Source organism: Eleginops maclovinus, chromosome 20 (genome assembly GCF_036324505.1).
Source record: "Eleginops maclovinus isolate JMC-PN-2008 ecotype Puerto Natales chromosome 20, JC_Emac_rtc_rv5, whole genome shotgun sequence".
Classification (NCBI taxonomy): Eukaryota; Metazoa; Chordata; class Actinopteri; order Perciformes; family Eleginopidae; genus Eleginops; species Eleginops maclovinus.
The window spans coordinates 9,720,565-9,743,120 of record NC_086368.1 but is presented as its reverse complement, the minus strand read 5'-3'; the positions used below and the strand labels follow the sequence as shown (position 1 = coordinate 9,743,120).

General features: G+C 36.5%; 1 protein-coding gene and 1 long non-coding RNA gene across 4 annotated transcripts in view; one reads left to right on the top strand and one right to left on the bottom strand.

Annotated features, from left to right (window-relative positions):
- Positions 1-12,974, top strand: part of LOC134883391 (uncharacterized) — a 28,274-nt gene extending 15,300 nt beyond the window's left edge. Inside the window, exons 2-8 of the long non-coding RNA XR_010168270.1 lie at positions 6,508-6,613; positions 8,088-8,290; positions 8,412-8,473; positions 8,737-8,816; positions 9,596-9,698; positions 10,301-10,382; positions 11,681-12,974. This is a non-coding gene — a long non-coding RNA (uncharacterized LOC134883391). The remainder of the gene's footprint in view (positions 1-6,507; positions 6,614-8,087; positions 8,291-8,411; positions 8,474-8,736; positions 8,817-9,595; positions 9,699-10,300; positions 10,383-11,680) is intronic.
- Positions 2,979-21,041, bottom strand: igfn1.4 (immunoglobulin like and fibronectin type III domain containing 1, tandem duplicate 4). Of its 3 annotated transcripts, XM_063911723.1 has the most exons (27): positions 20,998-21,041; positions 17,110-17,200; positions 16,214-16,240; positions 15,612-15,734; positions 15,311-15,450; positions 14,505-14,604; positions 14,263-14,344; positions 13,984-14,176; positions 13,755-13,868; positions 12,878-13,046; positions 12,465-12,737; positions 12,030-12,296; positions 11,657-11,704; positions 10,451-10,498; positions 9,768-9,815; positions 9,615-9,671; positions 8,714-8,829; positions 8,383-8,524; positions 8,003-8,296; positions 6,865-7,167; positions 6,403-6,582; positions 6,191-6,319; positions 6,006-6,085; positions 5,600-5,792; positions 4,811-5,107; positions 3,395-3,721; positions 2,979-3,303 (listed from the first exon to the last, which is right to left on the bottom strand). In XM_063911723.1, exons 2-27 carry the CDS (start codon positions 17,153-17,155, stop codon positions 3,299-3,301), a joined length of 3,801 nt encoding a protein of 1,266 aa, XP_063767793.1. In that variant the 5' UTR covers positions 17,156-17,200; positions 20,998-21,041; the 3' UTR covers positions 2,979-3,298. The 3 variants fall into 3 exon arrangements, with proteins under 3 accessions (XP_063767793.1, XP_063767795.1, XP_063767794.1); XM_063911725.1 differs by lacking the exon at positions 10,451-10,498; XM_063911724.1 differs by lacking the exon at positions 16,214-16,240.
- Between the last annotated feature and the right edge of the window lie 1,515 nt (positions 21,042-22,556).

Below are 22,556 nucleotides of genomic sequence, written 5' to 3'. Positions count from 1 at the left end.
TAAAAACCAAACCTCTGCATAGTTAATACAATTCAGAATATGTTTTTTTTAACAGTGCTTAAGACTGTCGCTAAAAAGACTGTTATGTTATGTATCAGTGGATAGCAATGAACTGCTAATGGCCTTTTAAATCTAAAAGTTAAATTATTTTTTAAGTATCATAGTGCTGAATGGAATTTAATTTGGCTGTACATCAAAAATAATGACCACAAGGCTTTTTTCATAGCCCTTTAATTTAAAGGACCACCAGAGGAGCATTCAAATTGTGAAAAAGGATACATGACCTTGAACATCTATGAGCCAGAATAAAAATAATCAAGGCTTTAATGTGTAACTCATCCTGTAGTGGAAACTGATCATAGTTTCCTACTCAATCCCTTGTTAGTCATGGGGGGCTAGTTTAAAAGGTCACATTCATGGGTTAAATATGTCACGTAGTTTAGATCCTAAACAGCAGTATAACAGGATGTTTTCAGGAGGTCCAAACATTATTTTACTGCTTTTACAGGGCATAAATATTCTGCCATTTTCACTGCAAGAAGTCTTAAATGACATAAAGTAAGTAAAAGTTTAGGGTTTACTTTATATCAAATTTCCTGAGCCTGTGGCACTACATACAGTAGAGTATATTTTGGCGATTCTGTTTGTTTTGGACCAGGTAAGAAGTGAGGCTATGCTATCATACCAGTCACTTACAATTTTTTAGAGGAATATAAAAAAGAACCAGGTATGCAAGTAATTAAATACATATGTTAAAAAGCCTTTAAACCCAACCTAATGGTGTACAGAATTTAAATTTAAATCACTTATTATTTTATTTGTCTTGAAGTAACCTAGTGTGATGAATAAGAAATGTTTAGAAGTAAATCATTTGTTCTAGATGGTCTGTACTGTTTGTCATATTGACCTCTCTCAACAAGTGATGCATTTCTGTTGTCCCATATTGCAACTTTTGTCGACTGAATCTGTCCTGTATGAGTGTTTCAATCACACCATGTGACCTTTTGATCAGTCGATTATCTAAATAAAACATTTTGAGTAATTAAAACAATCAGTTGGACTTACTTTCAGTTCTCTGTTTCTATCTTGCATATCCTTCTTTAGCCTGTATGATATTTTAAAGGTGACACCCCTTTTTGATCAGTGATAAAGGTTTAAAGCGCATATATCCATATACAGTAAGTGTGAATGCAGTTGCTGAAAACCCATATTACAGCAGTACTAAAGGGTGGAGGTTCCTCTTACCCATCCCTTTTGAAAGCGATCACTTTCAGTTTTTTCTGTAAACACATTATTTGAAAGGTTTACTTTTATAGATATCAATCCTATACCTGTGGCATTACACAATTTATACGTAAAGTAGATTCATTTAACAATAATTATTAACGCAGAAAGCAGTTAAAAGATAAATCGTACTCACTTTCAGTTCTTCGTTGTCTATCTTCCTCTATCCTTCTTCCACTTGAACAGTTCTCACTGTCCGATATTTTAAAGGTGACACCCCTTTTTGTTCGGTGATAAAAGTTTGGGGCGCATAAAAACCCATACATGGGTGAAATGCAGTTGCGAAAAACCCATATTACAGCAGCACTAAAGGGTGGAGTTTCCTCTTACCAATCCCTATGAAAGCGATCACTTTCAGTTGGCACTGGAAATACATTATGGCTGTTCATTCAATATGGTATTGAACATATCCAGTCAAAAGTTTTCCGCCATTACCGTTGACGATATAAAAACAACAGGTGCGTTATATACCCATATCGAGATTCAAATTCCTTCTAATTTAGACAAAGATGAATTTTAGATTAACATAGCTGTACCTGTTTGCTGATAGTTGAGGCTTTATGATTTATTGATGCACAATAGCCGCGCAAGGGTCAAAGCATCTTCCTTTGGATGCCCTACAAGGTCTCTAGTAATTGGATCACTGTACTATTGACTTTATTGGCCAATAAACTTTAACATGAGACATTTTACTTGGTAAAATAATCTATGGTTGATATGAATGAATTGGCCTTCCCAATAAGATTCCAAAAGTATCAACGGAAATCCTCACAGCATGCTTGTGGTTTGGTGAGTCACACTGGACCTATGGTAGCATTATAAAAAGATGCTGCTCATAGTGTGCACTGTGCACCATGCACTGAGCAGGTTTTTGTGTTCACATTGTCAGAGGTTAAACAAGCATGACTTATGCAGAGAGTTTGAATATTCACCCTGACCTCATAAAAGAGACTTAACTGCAAGAAAAGCCTGAAGGCACAAGTGAAGAATAAACACAGCTATCACCTCTGACCTGGCAGAGGAAAGAGGTACGCACAAGTACATTCAAAACTACACTAAATATTTCAGGAAAAACTAATTGGAATCATTTTTTACATTTTCACTCAAATGGGTAAGTTTAATTCCTTCCGAAAAACCGGCATCTTGGCTATATGTGTTGAGTCAAAAGGTAAGCAAAGATCCGCCAGCGATGTTTTATGAAAATCCCATGTATTTGTGTTGGCCTTGTCAGAATGACCTTGTATAATATAGTACGTATTGTGAATGTATCTTTACAGTGTTTCTTTTTTAGAGATAAGTGAAGGTTAACATGTTTTTCTCAATTGTTGTTATTGACCGTCTTGAGCTGTTGGACTGTTCTACTGTATATTTAACAAGGACTAATTTAAGTTTTGCAGCTGAGTATCCCATCCTAGACAATTTACTGGGGAGCTTAGGTGTATATATATGGAAATGCAATGAAAATGTGCACTTGGTTTTATGTGTTTCAGTGATGTGCTTGACGTCACGGGCTGAGACATTTGAGCCTTGTGTTACTGGAAACACATGCTGGAAACATCTGATGCTTTAATGATGGACCCTGAGTTTGTGTCTATCAACAAAATGTGTCTACAATATAAGAAAAGTTATAGATAAAAGCATAGTCCAGTGACAAGAGAAGACCAACATAAAACGCTACGCAAAGTTGTCTTTTGTTGATTTATTGGAGTTGCTACAAGAGAAAATGTTTGTCATCTAAGTTTGTCACTTCCATCATGCTAAATAATAATTATTTCTGATGACAAGGTAACAATTGTAAATCAGTTATATTTCTAAATAAATAAAATAAGTTAGTACTGTATTCAAACCACAAGACAGGGTAACACTTATATAAATAATAAATAAGGTGGTGAAACTAGCACTTTACAAAACAATTTTACACACTTAACGTATTCTATGCAGTAAAACAAAACACTCCACACCCTTATCCAGAATATTTCCAAAAGAGGAAGAGCTGCATTGTCACAATGCTGTTTTAATCTGTAAAGAAAAAGCAGACAACAATAGTCATTATAAGAGTGAACCAAAGGGGGTTTTCTGAAACAATTTAAACTCTTAAGTTAAACCTTACCTTTGACAATAAGTTTCGTAGAACACTCTGCCTGTCCAAGTGAGTTGAGTGCAACAACTCTATATTCTCCGCTGTCTATTGACCGTACTCTGAGAATGTACACCGAGCACACACCAAATGAGTTGGTGATGTAGTAGTTTTTGTCAGAGTTGATGCAGACACCGTTCAGGTACCAGGCTACAGTGGGTCGAGGGCATCCTCTGACGGCACATGTCATGTAGAGTTGGTAGCCCTTTGGTGGTGTGTGGACTTTCAGAGGAACCAAGATAGATGGAGGCCTCTCAAAGCTGATCTCTGACGAAACAACTCCATATGAAGATATTGGAACTTGACGAGAGAAATGTAAAGAGGAAAAATTGTTTCAGACTTTTGGTTGCGTAACCCAAGTCTGAAATAAATTAACATTTACGGTTTGTGCAATAGTCAGTCCGAGATTTCAGTGGTCCATTGTTGTGATTATACTTGGAAGTAAAAACAGGAATGTCTACAGCCATTTTAGTAGGTCAACAATATGCTCACAGTGACTAAGCTAACATGCTGATGTTTAGCAGGTATAATGATTAGTGTGTACCTTTCTTAGCATTGATACAAGTACAGCTGATGTGAATGCCATTAGTATCGCAGTAATTTTGCCATAATAACAAATAGACATTTAAAAGATTTGACTTGATGATGGTACTAGATTTAATCAGGATTTAAACAAAGTTGTCGGAATACATCCTCCAGAAACCATTATTGCATGTACCAAACTATCCACCATCCATGTAGGTGATGTGGGGATATCCCACTGGATAATAGAAAACCTTGTCTTTCATGATAAGTCAAAGGGTCCTTCCTTTGGGTACCATGCATATCTGTAAAAAAATCTCGGCAATCCATCCAATATTCTGTAATTGTTTTTGATCGATTGGCTGATTGACATGTCCTTGTGGGTGTAAAAGTTCTATACATCTATAATTGTACGTTATCTATGTTGAATATCTTTTAAACTGCTGGGCAGGTTATTAGTGCACTAGAGCTGTTAGGAAGCATGTACATACTTAAACCACACTTAACTAAGGAGGTTATAACATAAATTGTTGGAACGGTGGGATTGTTCAGAAGTCTGGTTAGTTTTGTGATCGTTGTAGTAGTTACATATATAATGGAAATGTATTTACATATCTGATAATAAAGAGGCAGATTTTACAAACACACACAGAAGCTGGAATATTCTACAAGCATTGAAGTTAGCTATAATGTGTAATGGAATCATGATCATGCCAACCTTAAAAACAATAAAAATCAATAATCAATTGGAAAAGATGATTATATTCCAATCTAGTGCAGAGAATGCAACATTTTTAAAGTAAAATATAACCTGTGAATTTGTCAACCTTGTCAAACTCTTAAACTGGAATAGCTAATATGACCCACCTCTGTTGCTGTTGGCGCCCCATGTTGGAGACTGAGATGGATCTGAGAGTCCCATGTCATTCTTGGCATAAACCCGGAAATGGTACTCTCTCCCAGGAGAGATTTTGGTGGCTGCGTATGTGTTAGCAAAGAGGCGATCTGCTATATTTCGCCACACTCTTGTGTTGGAGTCGCGTTGAGACACCACGTAGTACAGGCGGTCGTCGAGCTCCTGGTCTGGGGAAGGAGCCCATGAAATCACCACTTTGTCCTGGACTGTTTGCTCCAGCTCCACTGGTCCTGGAGACTTGGGTTCATCTAATAACAAAACATATGACAATCAGACTATGTTACTAAGAGAGGCCAAAATCAATTGCTTTACGCTTATAACTTTACTCAGGAGGCATTTAATTTCTCCAAGGGTTTATGTATAACATTTGCAATTGACAGCTGTTTTTAACTTAATCATATCCTATTACTGCATGTTACACAGTAAGAAGTATGTTTCTCATTATATTTAGAAGTTGTTTACAGTTAATTAGGGTTTGGCATTGGGTTACTAATACATCAGTGTGTCATTGAGCTTTAATTGGCTCAGCATTACTCAATGAATATTGTCGGGTGTGACCTTATTGATGTTTTCCTCTGACCAGGGGAACGAAATGCAAGCAAATGAGACATGAATTGCTCATTAAAAGACATGAGAATTACATGCAGGTAATATCACCCAAAAATAATTGCTACGGGTAGCTTCACGACAAAAATGCAATGTGTTTCTGTGCTTAAAAGTGTATCATTATTTTTTCTTACCTGTGACTCTAACCTCAATGTCACATGAAGCCTCACCCACCGAGTTTTTGGCATGGATAGTGTAGATGGCTGAATCTGAGCGCTTCGATGAGGGAATAACAAGCTGAGACATTCCCTCTGTATTGATGACACTAATCCACGAGCATAATGGCTCATCATCCCTCAACCAAGTGATCTCAGGTGGAGGTTCAGCCTGAAGATATCAATATCGGGTAAATGAGATAAAGTGTGAAGCCTTCAATATGAAGTCACGTCACACTGCAGTGAACTCATCACTCAAGAATATGACATTGCTGGAATGGGTTAACAAGTTATAAAATGAGTGAAAAAAGATAGATTTAGAATTCACACCATGAAAAAAAAGGCAGTACAAACATTGCATACCAGCTTTTAGGCTTGTTCTTACCTCATAGCAAATTTTCACTCGTACAGAGTTTCCTGCTCTGACAACAATGAAGTCTTCTGGGTCTTTAAAACAAGGTCTCACTGGAAGAAAACACATTAAACATGACACGCTTATGGAAACAAACATTGTTCTGGATAGCAGAGTTAAATAATTAATAGACACAACAGAGAACGTTAACCACTTACTGTTGGGATTCTTTGCACACACCATTGAAGAGGGGGGGCTTAGATCTCCCGCTCCTGACTCATTGATCGCTGCAACCCTGAACTCATACTCTGCTCCTTCAGTAACATCTTTCACCGCATAGCTCACGTCTGAAAACACAATTGTAGCCGTGCATGAAAGGAAGCATATTTTCATTCAATCAAAAACACAATTGGATGTTTGTCTGGCCAACCTTCAATAGGTTCATTAACTGGATTCAGGGCAATCCACTGATTTGTATCCTTTTTTCGTTTCTCCAATTGGTAACCGATGATTGGTACTCCTCTGTCGTCCTCAGGAGGGGTCCAGGTCAACGTGATGCAGGTCTTGGTGGCACTCACCACTGTAGGGGCACCGGGTGGACCGGAGAGAACTGAGGAATGACAAGAGGTCTAATTAATCAAGTAAGTTCATTATTAATAATTAATAAGTAATTAAAGACATTGAATCAATTAATGACATCTACATGTTATCACTAAAGGGCATTTATTTAATACATAGAGCAAAGTTTGCAGCAATGCTACAGTCTGGGTTTACTACAGTGACAATATAATGCAACTATACAGAGGCATTTTCATTTATTATACCCTGAGGGAGATTAAAATGGTACTCGCTGAGGAATGCTAAATGAGACTTGTTTTTTTTCTTTGCTCACTCAATATTCCAGCCATAATGCTATCAGCGGTCTGCAGGGAGTCGCTGACGCCCTCTGGGTTTTCTGCATAGATGCGGTAGTTGTATATCTTCCCATGAGTCACATTCCTGTCTCTGAAGGAGGTCTTGTCAGCTGATACATCGCCAAGTTTCATCCAGAGACTTTTTCCTTCCTGCTGACGTTCTATAAGATAGTTGGTGACAGGGGAGCCGCCATCGTCTTTGGAAGGGTTCCACTGAATCTCAATCATGGTTGACGTGGTTTCAACAACCTCCACTGGACCCTCTGGTGGACCGGGTCGATCTGTGACAAAAACATGGTGTAAAATGTTAATGTTATTATATAAAGTATATAAATATGATGCTTATCTGAAGGAGCTATTATCATTGATTTCTTCAACGATGACACAATATTTGACGCTTATCCGTCATTTTAAAAGAAGCACACTCCCTGGTGCATTGATTGCTTGCAGGAAAGGGAAATACAATGTTTAGGGATTCATGCCGACTTCTGACTTCTGATTTCTGATTTGGGTGAGAATTATTTTACGACTTACAAACTTTGGGGGAAGCGTCCCTGGTAATACAAAGTCTCCTGTGTGAAAGCCGAGCTGATTTGGTTTAACTTTTACAATAAAATCAAAACATGAGAAGTAGTATATCTGGGAAAAGGTACCAATAAATGTTATGTCAAATAATTCATATTAGCCTAACTCGGTAAAATGGCCCGTATGTTTTCAGTGTAAACTTGTTTACAGTGTCTACTTAATAGATTTGACAATAAAAGTCAAACCCACTACAGACGTCATTATTTCTTATCATCTTTTTTATCTGTTAAGTATATAAATTAAAACAAATAAATAAATAAGCGCTCTTAAATATGTTTTTATAATCAATAAAGTACAAAAATTACAAATAATAGATTTAGACTATTATTGAATTCTATTATATATTGAATTTTTGTCATTGATGAACAAATGACAGACACAATTAACCCCTGATGATTTGCACGAAACATTTTATGTGTTATGTGTTTGGACGTGGCTGTGAGTGTGGGGGCAAACGATTACTGCAAATGTGATCTTTTCATCCCTCAGTATTTCTCACTTATCTTGTTAGATCACTTTTTTTTTTCTTACCAAGCACAATAAGCCTAGATGTAGCCTCCACAGCCCCAAATGGGTTTTTGAGCTGGATCTTTATTTCCCCTGCGTCTGTCCGCAGGCAGTCTCTGAGCAGCAGCCGGCTGTGGTTGGGCTCCCTCACGATCTTTACTCCTCCTCCGTCTTTGATCTCAACACCATCCTTAAACCAACTGACCACCAAACCCTCCTGAGGAGTTAAGGGCATCTTGAAAGCAGCGTTCTGCCCCACTCTTACGATCACAGGTTTGGAGAATTTGTGAAGGTCATCTGGGTCAAATTCAGGTACGTCTATGAAGCACAGAGAATAATTCAGTTTACTCACATAAACCATTGTGGCAGCTACTATACGTTCTGCTACAGAGAGGAGTATGTACCTCCAACAGTGACCTTTCCTTGTGTACAGACGGCCCCTGTTTCCAAACGATAAAGTCCAGAGTCCTCCTCACTGCAGCTTCGAATTGACAGGTTGTGAGAATTTCCATCTTTTGTTAATTTGACCCCAGAACCTGAGTTCAACTGGCACATTAAAGTTGAAAAGTAAACATTATTCTTTTGTGTTACATTATCAAATTTCCCAAAAAATCTCTTAAAAATGTTGTATATTTGACTTCTTATAGTCCCAATAAACTTACTAAATGACTAAGTCAGGGAAAATATCAATATCTATAATGTACATGCAATTGTGTTGTAATCAATGGCCCATACCTTCTCTCCATCTTTGAACCAAGAGCTGTCGCAGTCGATGTTGATCTTCACTGTTAAGTCAGCTGGATTTCCACGAAGAACATAGACATCAGACAGCCCACAGGTGATAACAGGCTCTGGGAAACATTGAAAATAAAGTTACTCTCCACTTTACATATTAGTGTGCAGCAGCGTTCAGTTTATGACTACATGAATACTGATAAACCTACACATTTACACCAAGAAAAATCAAATACCTACACATATGCTTCCCATCCTTCCTTATAAATATTCTTATACTAAATGTTGGTTCTGTAAAAGTTATGTCAATATTGATTACATTCAACAAATAATATCATAGTTGTTCTTAACACTAAGAATAAAGTAATGCAACTATATAGTAAACATTTAAAGGTTTGTGAATTCTACCACTGAATAAAAAGTGAGATGCTTTTTTAAAATAAATCTGGGAACATTCAAATAACTAACCTACTTCAATGTTCAAATGTTGGATTAGGGGGATCTGGTTAGAACATGTATGATAAACACAACATACACATTAACGTAATGACACCAAAAGCAAACATGATTACAAGCAGCCAACATCCAAAAAGCTCTGTTCACAGAACACAGTGAGCTCACAAGACTTTATAAGAACACATCAACACATTTTAAATGAGTATAAGTATTATATAAAACAATTTAAAAACTCCATTTGTAATTTATTGTTTAAGTCCCTCTAAATTAGAGAGAAAATGGTACATTTACACATCCAATATGTTAAAGAGAAAACAATAAATTGATTAGATATGAATGTGTTAACTTTGAAACTATATTATGTAACTAATGCAAACAATTAGTCTTTTTTAATATAAATTAAATGTGTTACTATTATTCTTTCAGTATTCACTGTCTGGCATACCAGCTCCTGCATCTGCAAGTGGTGGGTCAAGTCTTTTACCGCCAATGTCTTCTTCAGCTGAGCGGCATAACATTAAAAACATCAGTAAGTGTATTCAACTTTATTGAATAAATGACTCCTTTAATATTATATGCTCGTCTGTGTCTCTCTTACCACTTCCAGAGTCTCCAGCTGCTGCTGGTGACGTTTGGTCTGAATGACCTATCATCGATCACAGACATCAAAACAGTGTGACCAGCATTTTTGATTAATTTCATTTGGACACATAAAGCTTCTTCTGTGCTAGGATCATAGTCTTTAGAATGTTTTAGTGATTTTCCACAGATCATTTACACTTCTTTTCCACAGCATGCCATAGCTGCAAACATTAAAGTTTGTATGCTTTGTTAAAAGAATCACAGTGAGCTCACAACACTTTCTTAGAAGGAATTAATGGTGTGTAAGTGTAGAGAGCGAGTCTTTGGATCAGTATCATATTTATAAATTGTATTTTTCTCATGCTTGTCATTATTTCATACTGTATTTGCAATTGACATTAAAGAAACTATGGAAAATGCACCGAACCTAAGATGTTACAAAGAATAGTAACATTTAATTAGGAATGGATTTAGCCTCTATTGGGTTACTAGTGCAAACAGCCTTTATTTAATTAGTCTTTTTAATACATATGTTACTATTTCTTTCAGCATTCATTATCTGGCATAGTAACTCCCACATCCGCTACTGGATCAAGTCTTTCAGCTGAGCGGCCTGACAGCAATAACATCAGTAAGTCAATTAAACTCGATTTAGTAAATTATTTATTATTTTCATATGCTCATCTGTGTCTCTCGTACCACTTTCCGAGTCTCCAGCTGGTGCTGGTGATGTTTTGTCAGAATTACCTAAAAGAACATTTTTTTTACCCTTTTAATTTGTGTTCATGAATGGAGTAACACAGGAAACCTTCTACAAATCACATACAGTCATAATTATTCCTTACCATATTGAAATACACGCCCCTATGGCATACTCAATTCAATGTTTTTTTGTAACTACAGAAGGTCATAGGCTTGTGGAGTAGGCGGATTCTATGATATTCTCCATTGAAAATTGTCTTTTTATAGATTTGATTTAAAAACCGTGTTGTGGAGGGTGTAAAATGGTTGAAGGCACTATATATACTATATATATATATATATTCGCCAAAGCTCATTGAGCGAGAGGGGTTGATTTTTGATCCTTATTAAGTAGTTACATTTTTTCCTGTTTTATTGTGTTGCAGAGACTTTACTTTTGAATGTAAATATTATGTCTCTATGAATAACTGTTTCAACAATTCTGCACATACAAAGTCACTAAAGCAATAATATCATTAACATAAGAACAGACATAATACTGAGATCATCTATCACTTGCATTTATTATATTACAATAAATAAAAACCAAAGTGTGCTTTGAAAACTAGTCTGATTACAAAAAGAAAATGGGCCAAAACATCCTGAACACATCCAATAAAGTGAATAGTTGCTACCTTTAGAGAGCAAGTTGTAAAGAGGTATACAGAATCGGCATCTATTTATCCGTGTTAAACCAACTGACCACCAAACCCTCCTGAGGAGTTAAGGGCATCTTGAAAGCAGCGTTCTGCCCCACTCTTACGATCACAGGTTTGGAGCAGTTATTTAGGTAATTTCAGTGTTTCTCTGTACAAGATACTAACAAATAACACACACGGCAGGTTTTTCAGACCACAGTATACAGCAATGTAGAAGCATGACATCCTGAGCATATTGGTAGTTAATCTTAATGAGCCAAATTCAATCAGGCAAAATTGACCTTAAGGACAGACAATCACATAATGAGCTGACAACACAACATAAAATAAAGCCAAAACATTACAGTGACCTCTGCAGCGGAATAAAGAACTTTGTGATACAGATTTTATTTGTCGAAGTAGAATATATCATGATAAGAAACCATTTACTGAAGGTTTCTTTTTCAAAATGCCATAAATAGTCATATTGCATGCAGAGGTGGCCACACACATTCACGTTTCTTACCAGGTCTTTTTTCCTCCACTACAGGTGCCTCTGGTTCCTTCACGATTTCTATCAACCATCAGAACCAGTTAGTGGTTGCCATATCAACAAATGATCATCACAGCAAGTGTTATATGCAAACGGCTACAGCAAATGTGCCCATTATTGTTATTACTTACTTTCCTTGAGACCATTTCAATTCCTCAAATAATTTCTACTAAATGAAATAAAAATACTGTTGCTGCCAAAGGTGACATTTTCCAAGTTAAGATGTTGCAGTTAATGGAGATGAAAACACAGAGACTAAGCCCTCAAATTCAGGAGTGTCTAACAAGGCTTCCATGTTTGTGAATTCAACACTGGTTTTCTTAAACCTTGTGGTCAGCTTTCTTACCTGGCTCAGGGTCTTTGGGTGCCTCAGGTTCAGGCTTTGTTGGTGCAGCTGGAGCTTCAGGGGCAGGTGCAGGAGGAGGTGGAGGTGGAGGTGGAGGTGGAGGTGGAGGTGCAGCTGCAGCAGCTTTAATTTGTTCTTTTATTTCCTCTCTCTCCTTTACTAATTTAGTCTGCTGCTCTTCGGCTAACTTCTTCAGGTCCAACCCTGATCCTCCTGCCTTTGTTGTTTTCCTTGCTGATTTTTTGCCCTTTTGTGCATCTTTATCGGCTGAATTCGAAGAAATGAAGAGTGAAAATGTAAATTTGCTGTTAATTACCTAAAATGCCATAATATGACATGAAAAGCAATAATAGGCAGGATGAATTAGGCATCTTAGTCTTGTTATTAATCCATTAAAAACTATTATGAACAGTTTGGTGAAGTATAATGTCTTACCTTCAACAACAAGCCAGGCATTACAAGACTTAATTCCCGCGCAGACTGAATATATTCCTTTGTCTACAATCATGCAGTCTTTGACCACCAGTGTGTGAATGAGCTTGTCATCTGAAACCAGGATATCATATTTATCCCCCTGTTCCAGTGGCAAATTCTTGCCAAACCACAAAGTCTTGGAGAAAGGGTTTGACAGGACACACTCAAAAACAGCATCTTGTCTCTCTACTGCCTTCACTTCCTGAATTTTCACCAAGAAATCCACCATGGGGACTGAAAAATAAGAAGAAATGTATTTTAGACTAAAACTGTTGCGCTACATCTGCCTTTTTAAAACGTTTAAATGATCATAGAAAAATGTTGTTTTCCTTTGTTTTAATTAGGGATACTAATTTGTTGTTACTGTTACTTACTTTTGAAATCAGTGGAAAACATATTCACCCCCTCTACATCCAACTGGTACAGTCCAGCATCATCTGGCAAAAGGTCCTTCATGCTGAAAATAAACTTTCTCCCCACTTGTTTAAGGGTGTGCTTCATCTTTTCTCCCATATCCTTTGTATAAGGAATCATTACACCATCCTGCGGAGGGAATTTACAATTTAATAACCTTTTTGAAATGCTTAAAAAAAAAAGAGCTGTGCGTGATGTATTCTTGTACGCTGACTCGGAAGTTAGCACAAGGCCAATAGTAGCAGTAGCCAAAAAGTAATGTGATTCTTCCATCAGATTTTGGAAAATTGCAGAAAATAAGATCTGTGGTCGGCAAACACAAGTTTATGATTCACGTTTGATCAGCAGGATAGTTACCGCACATTAACACCAGTTTAGATCTTTTAATCGTATTTGCTTAAATAGAGTAAAACTGTAACAAAGGCTATAAACAAGACTTCACTGCAACACCACTAAGTGTCTTGAGGAGGACTTGCTGTTATGGCGTTTAGTGGTATTTTTTAGGTACTTATTAGCAACCGTCATGTCTATAAGTCACATAAAAGCTTCATACATTCACAAATGGGGCATTTTATGTTATATAACCAAATCTCTTAATCACATTTTAGGCAGCCAAGCTCAAACGTCCAAAAAAGTGTTGAATTTTGAGACCAGGGAACCAGAAGTGGTAAAATGCCAACTTATTTCCATGTTTTAGGACTCATTCTAGCACCATTGTATTGTGTCTGCAAAACATAGCTGTAGGAAAATGCCCTCTTTTGACTTAAAATCGACTTCATCAACACATTTTCAAACTCTAGTACTGTAAACATATTCCCGTGCTGGAAATGTCCTTACCTTGTATATGAATATGGAGCTGCTTGGATCAATAAGGTCCATATCCATCTCAAAGGATGCAGAAGACTCTGAACTGAACTGCATTGGTTTCAAGTTGGACAAGCTTTTGACAAACTGGAACAAAAATACAATTAAAAATGAACTTTGTCACAGAATTGCTTTACACAAAATGTTTTAAAGCAAGTTCAACAGCTTGTTCAGAAAAAAAGCAAATAACACCAAAACAAACCTCAGCTTGTTCTTCCTCCCTTTCTTTCTTCATTTCATTAAGCTTCTTGAGCATCCAGCGAAAGTCTGTCACTCCAAACTGTGTACAAATCGCTTCATAGTCTTTCTTTTGAGCGCTAAGCAAAAGCTCCCAAAATTTAGGATCGATCTCCCCATCCTTTCTCTCAGGTTGCTCAGATTTCGGACGGACCTTACTGGAAATTAAACATACGGGGGCATTGAGTTTAAATAACGAAAAAATCTACTGAACACAGAAGACCTACAACACATGTCATACAACCTTTTCCTTTTCAGTACAGCTTTAAAATTCCCATTGGTGGCCTCAGCTACTGGTTTCTGGGCAGCATTTTTATTGAAACCAACTGAAAGCAGGAAAGAGGGTGATCACATTATTAATACAATCATATAATTAGTCATTATACCACTGGAACTGCAGGGTGATACATTACACTCCAGGATATAAGACTCTCTGCGTTATTACATACTACTTGATATACTATGAAGAAAGCAGACAGTACTTACCTGCAATCACATTCAGTACAACTGTGACCACGGCTTGTCCAAATTCATTTACGGCAAAGCATTTATAGGTATCAGCCTGATCCGGCATTACATTTGGCATCTGGAAGATATAAAACATGCTTAAAATAAAAAACCCTTTAGGGGAAAGAGTTTGCACAACAGTTCTATATAAAGTGATTACCAATCTGTGTGTCTTTTGTTATGTAACCAAAAGGATATCAGAGCAACTCATATATCTATTGATATTGAATTTTGGTTTTGGTTTCCTATATCCCTTTTGTCTACTGAAACATTTGAAGAAGGTGGATTCTTCACGTCATGTCAGGCTTTTTTTATTTACCAAACTGTCATTTTCTTTTCAAAATCACAGATTTACAGGATCCAATGAATAGGGCTATAAATAGATGTTTCCCTTTGTGACAACATGGGCGTGACAGACCAATGACTGTGAGCAATTAAAGGCTTTGCACACTGCTTGATTTGTAGATGGCCTCCTGATGCTTCATCGCATGCCTTGTTTTTTTTTTTACATTTTCAATCTCAAACAGCAGTCGGAAAGGACCTCTTTTTTTATGAAACTGATATGTTTCAGTGTGCTCCACAGGATGAGTGAAATCACCTCATCGTAGAAAAAGTAATCGGCAAAGCAAACGGATGGGTCAAAAGACTAGATGGCACTAGAATAGCTCCCTCTTCTTTCTCCCTCTCTTTCTATTAATCTATTTTTCGTTTGCTATTTTTAACGCCCCTCTTACATCAGCTTGTTGCTGTATAGTGTTCCTGCAATTTGAAAACATTTTACTTGCCTCAAATGTATGCTCATTAGTATTGGGATCGTATTTAGGTTGATATCGTGCTGTGTCAGACACGTCTCCATTATTTCTGCTCCATGTTAATGTCGGCTGTGGGTCTCCAGTGACAATTGCTTTAAAAAAAGCAAATTTGCCTGAAAAAAAGATAGACAAGGTTGAATAAACAAAAAAAATACATCTGCGGATATACAGATACAAAAGTGTCCGATCTAATTCATGTACAGATTCATGAAAATTCCCCCTCTAATATTTTGAGATACAATATTTAATATAATTCTTGTACTATCAGTCCTACCCTCTTGGATGGTCAAAGCAATTGGCTTGCGGGTGAAGTCTGGATGGGTCTTTCCCTCTGGCAGCTCCTCGATAAACTGTGTTATCATCACCCCGGGGACCTTAGATTTTTTCTTGTATCCCACTGTCAGAATTGGGAAAGGAAATGTCAGTGACAACACATCTGACACTAAAAAAGGGAACAGAATGAAAAACATGATCATATCCAACCTTAAAAATCTATAATTTTTTTGTAATGAAATCATCACCCTTTATCCAAAGCATGCTGAAGCCCATTCTAATACATAATGTATTAGAATGTTTAATGTTACCCGCTTTATCAGTTTATCATTCAGAGCTATACGTACGTTGCCCCGGTGTATAGACTTTAATGTTCAATACATTTACATTTTAACAACGTTATCCTGTCAGCCGTGAATCCATGCCTAAAATTCAACATGAGAACAGATATGTAGTGATGCACCTACATATCTACGCGTACATACTGTATGCACGCATGTACGGTTTATAAATAAACCGATTGCATGTCAGTTCTTCATGCCTTCATGAGCAGTCAGGGGGGAAACAGATAGCTGACAGCTTATCTGTTGTCCGCTAACCTACCTTCTCTAATACATTCAGGATCAGGATCTGATAAGGCACATGTTAAAGAGCATATACATCACAGGTCAGCATGGCAATAACTTTTTATTATGGATAAGACTCAAATAATTAAAGGATCTGATTGACCTTTTATGGTTTAACAGTTATTAAATGGGATGGGTGTGCAGTTACTTATCAATGCACAACAAAAAATATGATAAATATCTGCTCACATTTTCAGGTGCACTGGATTAATAACCCTGTAGATTTGATCTGCTCTCCCAGTGTACATCACAGTGTTATAATCAGTGTGTATGTCTATTTCCTGTTGGACCTCCACATACTCTGGAAGAGTCTTAATATAGTTGCTAATGGACACATTGCAGCCTTTACATTTTTCTGAATGAAGTCTCTCTGATTGGAGTAGAATCACAGACTCCTGCAGTCTTTATGACTAAGATGTAGACTTTAAATCAAATCAAACAGTTTTCTTTTCTAACAGAAAAGGTGACACAAAGTAAATAAATAAATAAAAAAGAAATACAACCCCCCACCTCACTCTTAGTACCTCAGGTTAAAAACATTGTAAGACATCACTTTAAGCCCTGAAAATAGGAAGTTACTTATGTTATAGACATAGAAATAAGCAAACAATGGAACCTTTCTTAGATTTATTCTAAATTCCTTAAGATTTATTCACATACTCCACACCAACCTCATTCTATCAGTCCTGTTAGACTCTGATCTGGGAATATGTCACCCTATTACTTTGTCGAGAATGTTGGAAATCAAACTCACTGAAACCTGTCACCGCTGTGCTTCTGATTGATCATCAGAGTTTAGAGGATGAGAAAAAAATAAAAATTTGAGATAAGACATTTGTCCAGAACAAAATGTGATCAAACTTTAGTGCATACCTTGGCCAGTGGCCGTCCCATCCATCACTTTAGATCTTTTGAACATCTTGAGTCCTACGATTCCTCGAGAGATTCAGCAAGATTTTCTTAACTGCAATAGATAATAGAAGCGATTAAAGTCAGTATGGCTCGGCTCATGTATTCAAATAGCAAGAGTAGAAAGGGATTTTTTGCGTATTGTTTTTGAATAATTGACTGCTAGCTTCCAACAGTTATTTTGCTTTAAAGTTGTTGTTGAAAGAGAGTGTATTTGTTTAGGTGTTCAGCTTAAGCAGCAGCAGCCCTGCCTGGCAGTCATAAATTATGGCAAGAAATATTCTTTGACATTGAACAACTCAGGACTTTATGAGGTTTGACTTACACTGATTCTTTAGTGGATCATCTTACGCATAATAAATCAGTGTTTGGCTGAATTTGCATGTGTGCTCTTCCAATTCTTAGTCGGGATATTACGGTAATATAAAAATTACAAATTCCCTTGAGTTACAGTATACTTGGATTATTTTCATTTCTTTTAGTTTTTGTTAATTGCTAAGATTAGCAAGAACCTGGAGAGTCTTATAAGGGAAACAGCTTAAAAAGTTAAGAACATCTTTTCTATAACAGGCACTTAGATTACAAATTAAACAGGGAAACCAATGATTAACCTGGCAATCATTTATTTTTTATTGCACTCGCTAACATTTAGCTTTGGCCTTCAATCATCTGCAGACATGGGACTACAGTAAAAGACTCAAAACATGATCATCTGTGGCCACATGCCATGCAGCTGCTTTTTAAATGCTGTGCAACGACATTTCTCAAATTTAAAATCCCTTTTAAATTTGACTGAGTCTAGTATTTCTTGTCTCTGTCCTGATTGTAATTTCTTACCAGGCTTTAATTCGATAGTTCTGATTTTTTCCAGTCAATGTATAACTAGTCTGTCTTACTAGATGTAAACTTGGGCTGTAGCTATTCTTTTGGCAGTGTACATTGTTTAATTAAAAATGTACAATTGTATTAATTAAGACTTGCTTTACTTCCTGACGGTAATTCCTTCTTTTTCTACCATAACCCTAATCCTTTAGGTAAAGTTACAGTTAATACTAATCCAAAGTTCCGCTTGTATGTCTTTTTAATTGGCAGCATGATGAAATGTGTTCAAGGATGACTTGTTTATTAATTCAATACTTTTTATGATCTGTCAGATCCAGTCGCAGCAGGGATCTCAACTAGGGCAGACATAGCAATCTTTACTACTACCCACATGGTTACCAAAGGTAAGATGACAAATGTCACTTCACTAAAATAGACGGATGGAATATTAATTGTGATGGAGTCAATGGAGTCTTTTGTGTTGGTTACCGTTTTTGATCCAAATATTTAAAGAAAATTGGCATTGCATATAAGGGCAATCATGTTTACATTGTTAAGAATTTCAATCAATTGCATGACTCATCATAAATATGGTGGAGCTTCAAATGTTAGTTTAGTTAGAGACAATAGGCAGAGCAATGCCTGGACCTAGAACATATTTTTCTGGGTTAACTAAATCATTTTGCTGTTATTCCCTGTACCCTTTCTATAGCTCCTTGGTTTACAGCTTTGACGGGAATATGCTGATGTTCCCCAATATTGATTGTAACACCACACACAGACACAAATAAAGTTATACTATAGATTTGATTGAAAAATGATTAAAACAGTCCTAATATTTGTCCGTAGCAAAGTATAAAGATTGTCATTTGGGAATATTTGTGTCCTAAAAGTAAATATTGCCGACGCTGTCTTAACTCTGTAGCTCTTCGTTTGAAGCAAATCTCCTCGTCACAATACCCGGTAAACTACCAGCCCTACTGATCTTCCAAATAGGCTGTGAATTCCAACTGGATCAACATTAGAGGTAAAGCATGACTGGGCTGAACTGAGCATGAGTTATGTATCTATGATCTAATGGCAGAGCATGGTGTGAACAGCAGCCACTATAAGCTCCTCATATCTCAGTGAACAGAAAAGACAGACACCTGACTGAGGTCAGTGTGTGACCTGTGTATTACTGTATACTGATAGCGTCATTGAAATGCTACTGCAGCTTTCTGCTTACATTTTTCTTACAACTTAATCTTGAATTCAATGTAAAGTACTCAACTGAACATCTTTCCAATACATCACTTCATAGACACATTTAACAATATAAAATAATTCTACCACATTATTGCCGACGTCTCATAAAGCTTTTGTTTAATAAGAACTGAATAAATGTCAGCTAATTGAAAAGGTACATCATGTTTATGATTGGGGAAAAGGGCTTTTAGTTCAAATCCGTACAATTAAGAATAAATGAACAATGCCATGAGATTTCCCAGCATAATTTATTGTTCTACAAAACTGTTGACACTGTTGCCACAGTGTTGATAAAGTAGACACATTGAGAATTTATTTCTGACATGTTTGACCTCTCATGTAAAGTATTTGTACAAATCTAGCACCACCCAGTAAAGGCGTGTGATATTCTCGGGTTTCAATGGTCCACGGCTGTTGGAAGATGAGAAAAGTGGATTGTCACCCGATACATCACATGCCACATAAACCTGGGAACATCCCATCTTGAACATCTTAATATGCTTGTAAATCACTGTTGACATTATGACTGAGTCGTAATGCGTGAACCTGCTCAGTAAAGCAAGTTTGAACATATATATACCTCATGACTATTTTTAATAGCACAACTACAGGTTGCATATTTTCTGTATCCACCCAGTGCCCTTTTGAATGCTGATGTGAGAAATTGAAGATTAAGTTGATGAAGATTTTTTTCTGCTCAGCAAAATGTAACTGCTCTTGCGTTTTAAGACTGTTCAAATATTTGGTTTGTGTTGCATTCAACTTTAGACATGTTGCTAAGCCAACAGCTTCCTCGCTGCCAGAGTTGATTTTATGGGGTTCATGTGGCCTGTGCTGCACGACACTGTTAACGCTACCAGCTGCTCATGTGACCAGAGCTGGAGTATAGCATGTGGCTCATAGTCTGAGAGCATCATAAAAAATGATTAAAAGCAAGACCACATTAAGGGCATTTACAGAAAGATATGGCTATCTAAGGAGTGGACATTGATACATGCATGTGCAGTGAGAGGTTTGCTTTATTTTGGTTACAGCCTATCTCCCTTTTCTCTTCAGTTTAAGAAAGATTTGATGTATCTTACTCAATAAACACATTAAGCTGGAACTATGTTGTGTTAAATAAAAAGATGAAAACTAGGAAGTTTTTTTCAAGGCTCCTAAAAAGTATGTATTTTTAAGCTGTCACTTCCAGGTTGAGCCGTGAGGCACCGTTAATGTTTTTTTTTTTAACTGCTTATGTGTGAATTATCTCACTATTTGTGTGGTGGAACGTAAAGATAGAATTATGAATATTAATGCCTCATTTTTATTTCCTAACTTGATAGGAAAAAAGTTACCACACCAAAGTAAGCATCTAATTTAAACTGTTGTAAGAAGCCACTGTTGATATTGAAGTTGTACATTAGCATATGTTTGAATTTCTAAACTCTATTAAGTCCCTCAGATAACCTTGTGACTTCTGATTTAAATTTGCACACATTGTATACCTAACACTTATACAAAATGTAAACATTTTATGCATTTAAGTAAACATTCATGGAGCAAAATCTGAAAGCAATATGACTAAGCTTTTAAATAACTTAAAACTGAAACTGTACCGATTGGAACATTTATTAACATAGGGCTGCACATGTTTAAATGCTACACCTTACATACTTGGCCACATATCCTCAGTGGTATCTTTGGATTAAAGAGTTGATAAACCAGAGGATTTACTGAGTTTTAAAAACTGTAGCCAACTCTGAATAGTTAACACCTCCGAAAGATGAGTGATGCCCTTACCTCAGTACTCCTGTGATCCTTGAGTGGTGCTGCTTCCAGGTCTGATATGCGAGTGTTGCCTCCCTGGTCTTTGAGCTATTACATCCTAAGAGGAATGCCAATGACTGTACGAGAAGCACACATGTTGTCAGAGGGTGCCTGCCAAGAAAGGGATTGCATTTTAGTTTTTGGCATAAATCACAACCTCTTGCAAAAGGGGAGGGGGAGAAAGCCAAGGCTACCAAGGCTCACTGTGGGATGACCATGACTTTTAGATCTTCTGACACATGCATGAGCTTCCTTACAGTACGAGTGGTCTGATGATAAAAATATGACTTCTGAAAAATGTAATGAAGCCTATTCTTGTCATGATTGATGCTCTGTTACTTCTTATTGCATTTAAGTTGACTTAAGTTTTGTAAAGGTTTCTCGATATCCAAATCATTTGGCATAAAAAATCACAACTTTTGCCAATAACTTCCTGAACTTTCTTTTGGCTGTTAGTCATGTCAGCCAGTTTTGTCGTGCTTGGAACAAGAGCTTAGTGTTGACACCCAAGTATGCTTGTGTTGACACTCTAATGGAATTATGAGAACAACAACATGTTTCATAAATAGTTGGATGCACTAATGATTCTTATTGACACCAACTCAAAATGCAATGTGTTTATTGGGTGTGGAAAGATTCTTGTATGACTATTATAACATTAATAACCTCTGAGATGACCCTAATCCTTTAAGAAATGTCAGTCCATACATTTTTTTCTTTATTTCTTTGTTTTTTTAATGTTACAAAATATCTGATCATCTTGGAATTCATGCATTATTTTACCAATAAAAAATCATTAAAATAGTTATGCATGTATAGATACCACATTGTGATTTTACAGCCTAAATGTTGTCAATATGTTCAGAAATGTTTTTTAAAAAAAACAATAACCACTCGGCTTTAGGGTCTCAATTCAATTATTTGTTCTTTTTACACATGGCTAAAATAAAAATGAAAATGTCCGGAAAAAACGTCACATAAAATAATACCATTTTCATGTGGAGAATGATGATCACATCAGGGATAAAGGTGGCTCATGTTTTCCCTGCTCTCGTTTTTAACTGTATTAAGCAAAGGTTAAATTGTGTTCAATTGAACTTTTTCCTTTTAAAAGAACTTCCTCTCAGAAGTCACAGTTCTTAATATTGTTGTTGTTACTTCACTGCCACTGGCTATCTTTATTGTTTTATTTTGTTTTGCTGTTCAGCTTCACAGCTAATAAGATTTATGTTTATTGTTTTAAAATTGCTCGAGCTCGGTGTAGCCATCATCTGCATTGATTTCATTGAGTAAAAGTCACATCTACACCAGTAGGGAAGTGTTTCTATGATTAAACACCACCTTTAGTCAGTTATTCACTTAAAAAAAACACAATAATTTGGTATTGCTTGTTCTGAGCTGTATGCTTGAAAAAATTACCTTCAAACTCAGTTGGGTATTTTTGTTTGCGGGTAATAAAAACAGAACTGAACATACTTTTCTGTTGTAAACACAAACCACCTTGAGGATTTAACCTTACATGTGAGAGTTCA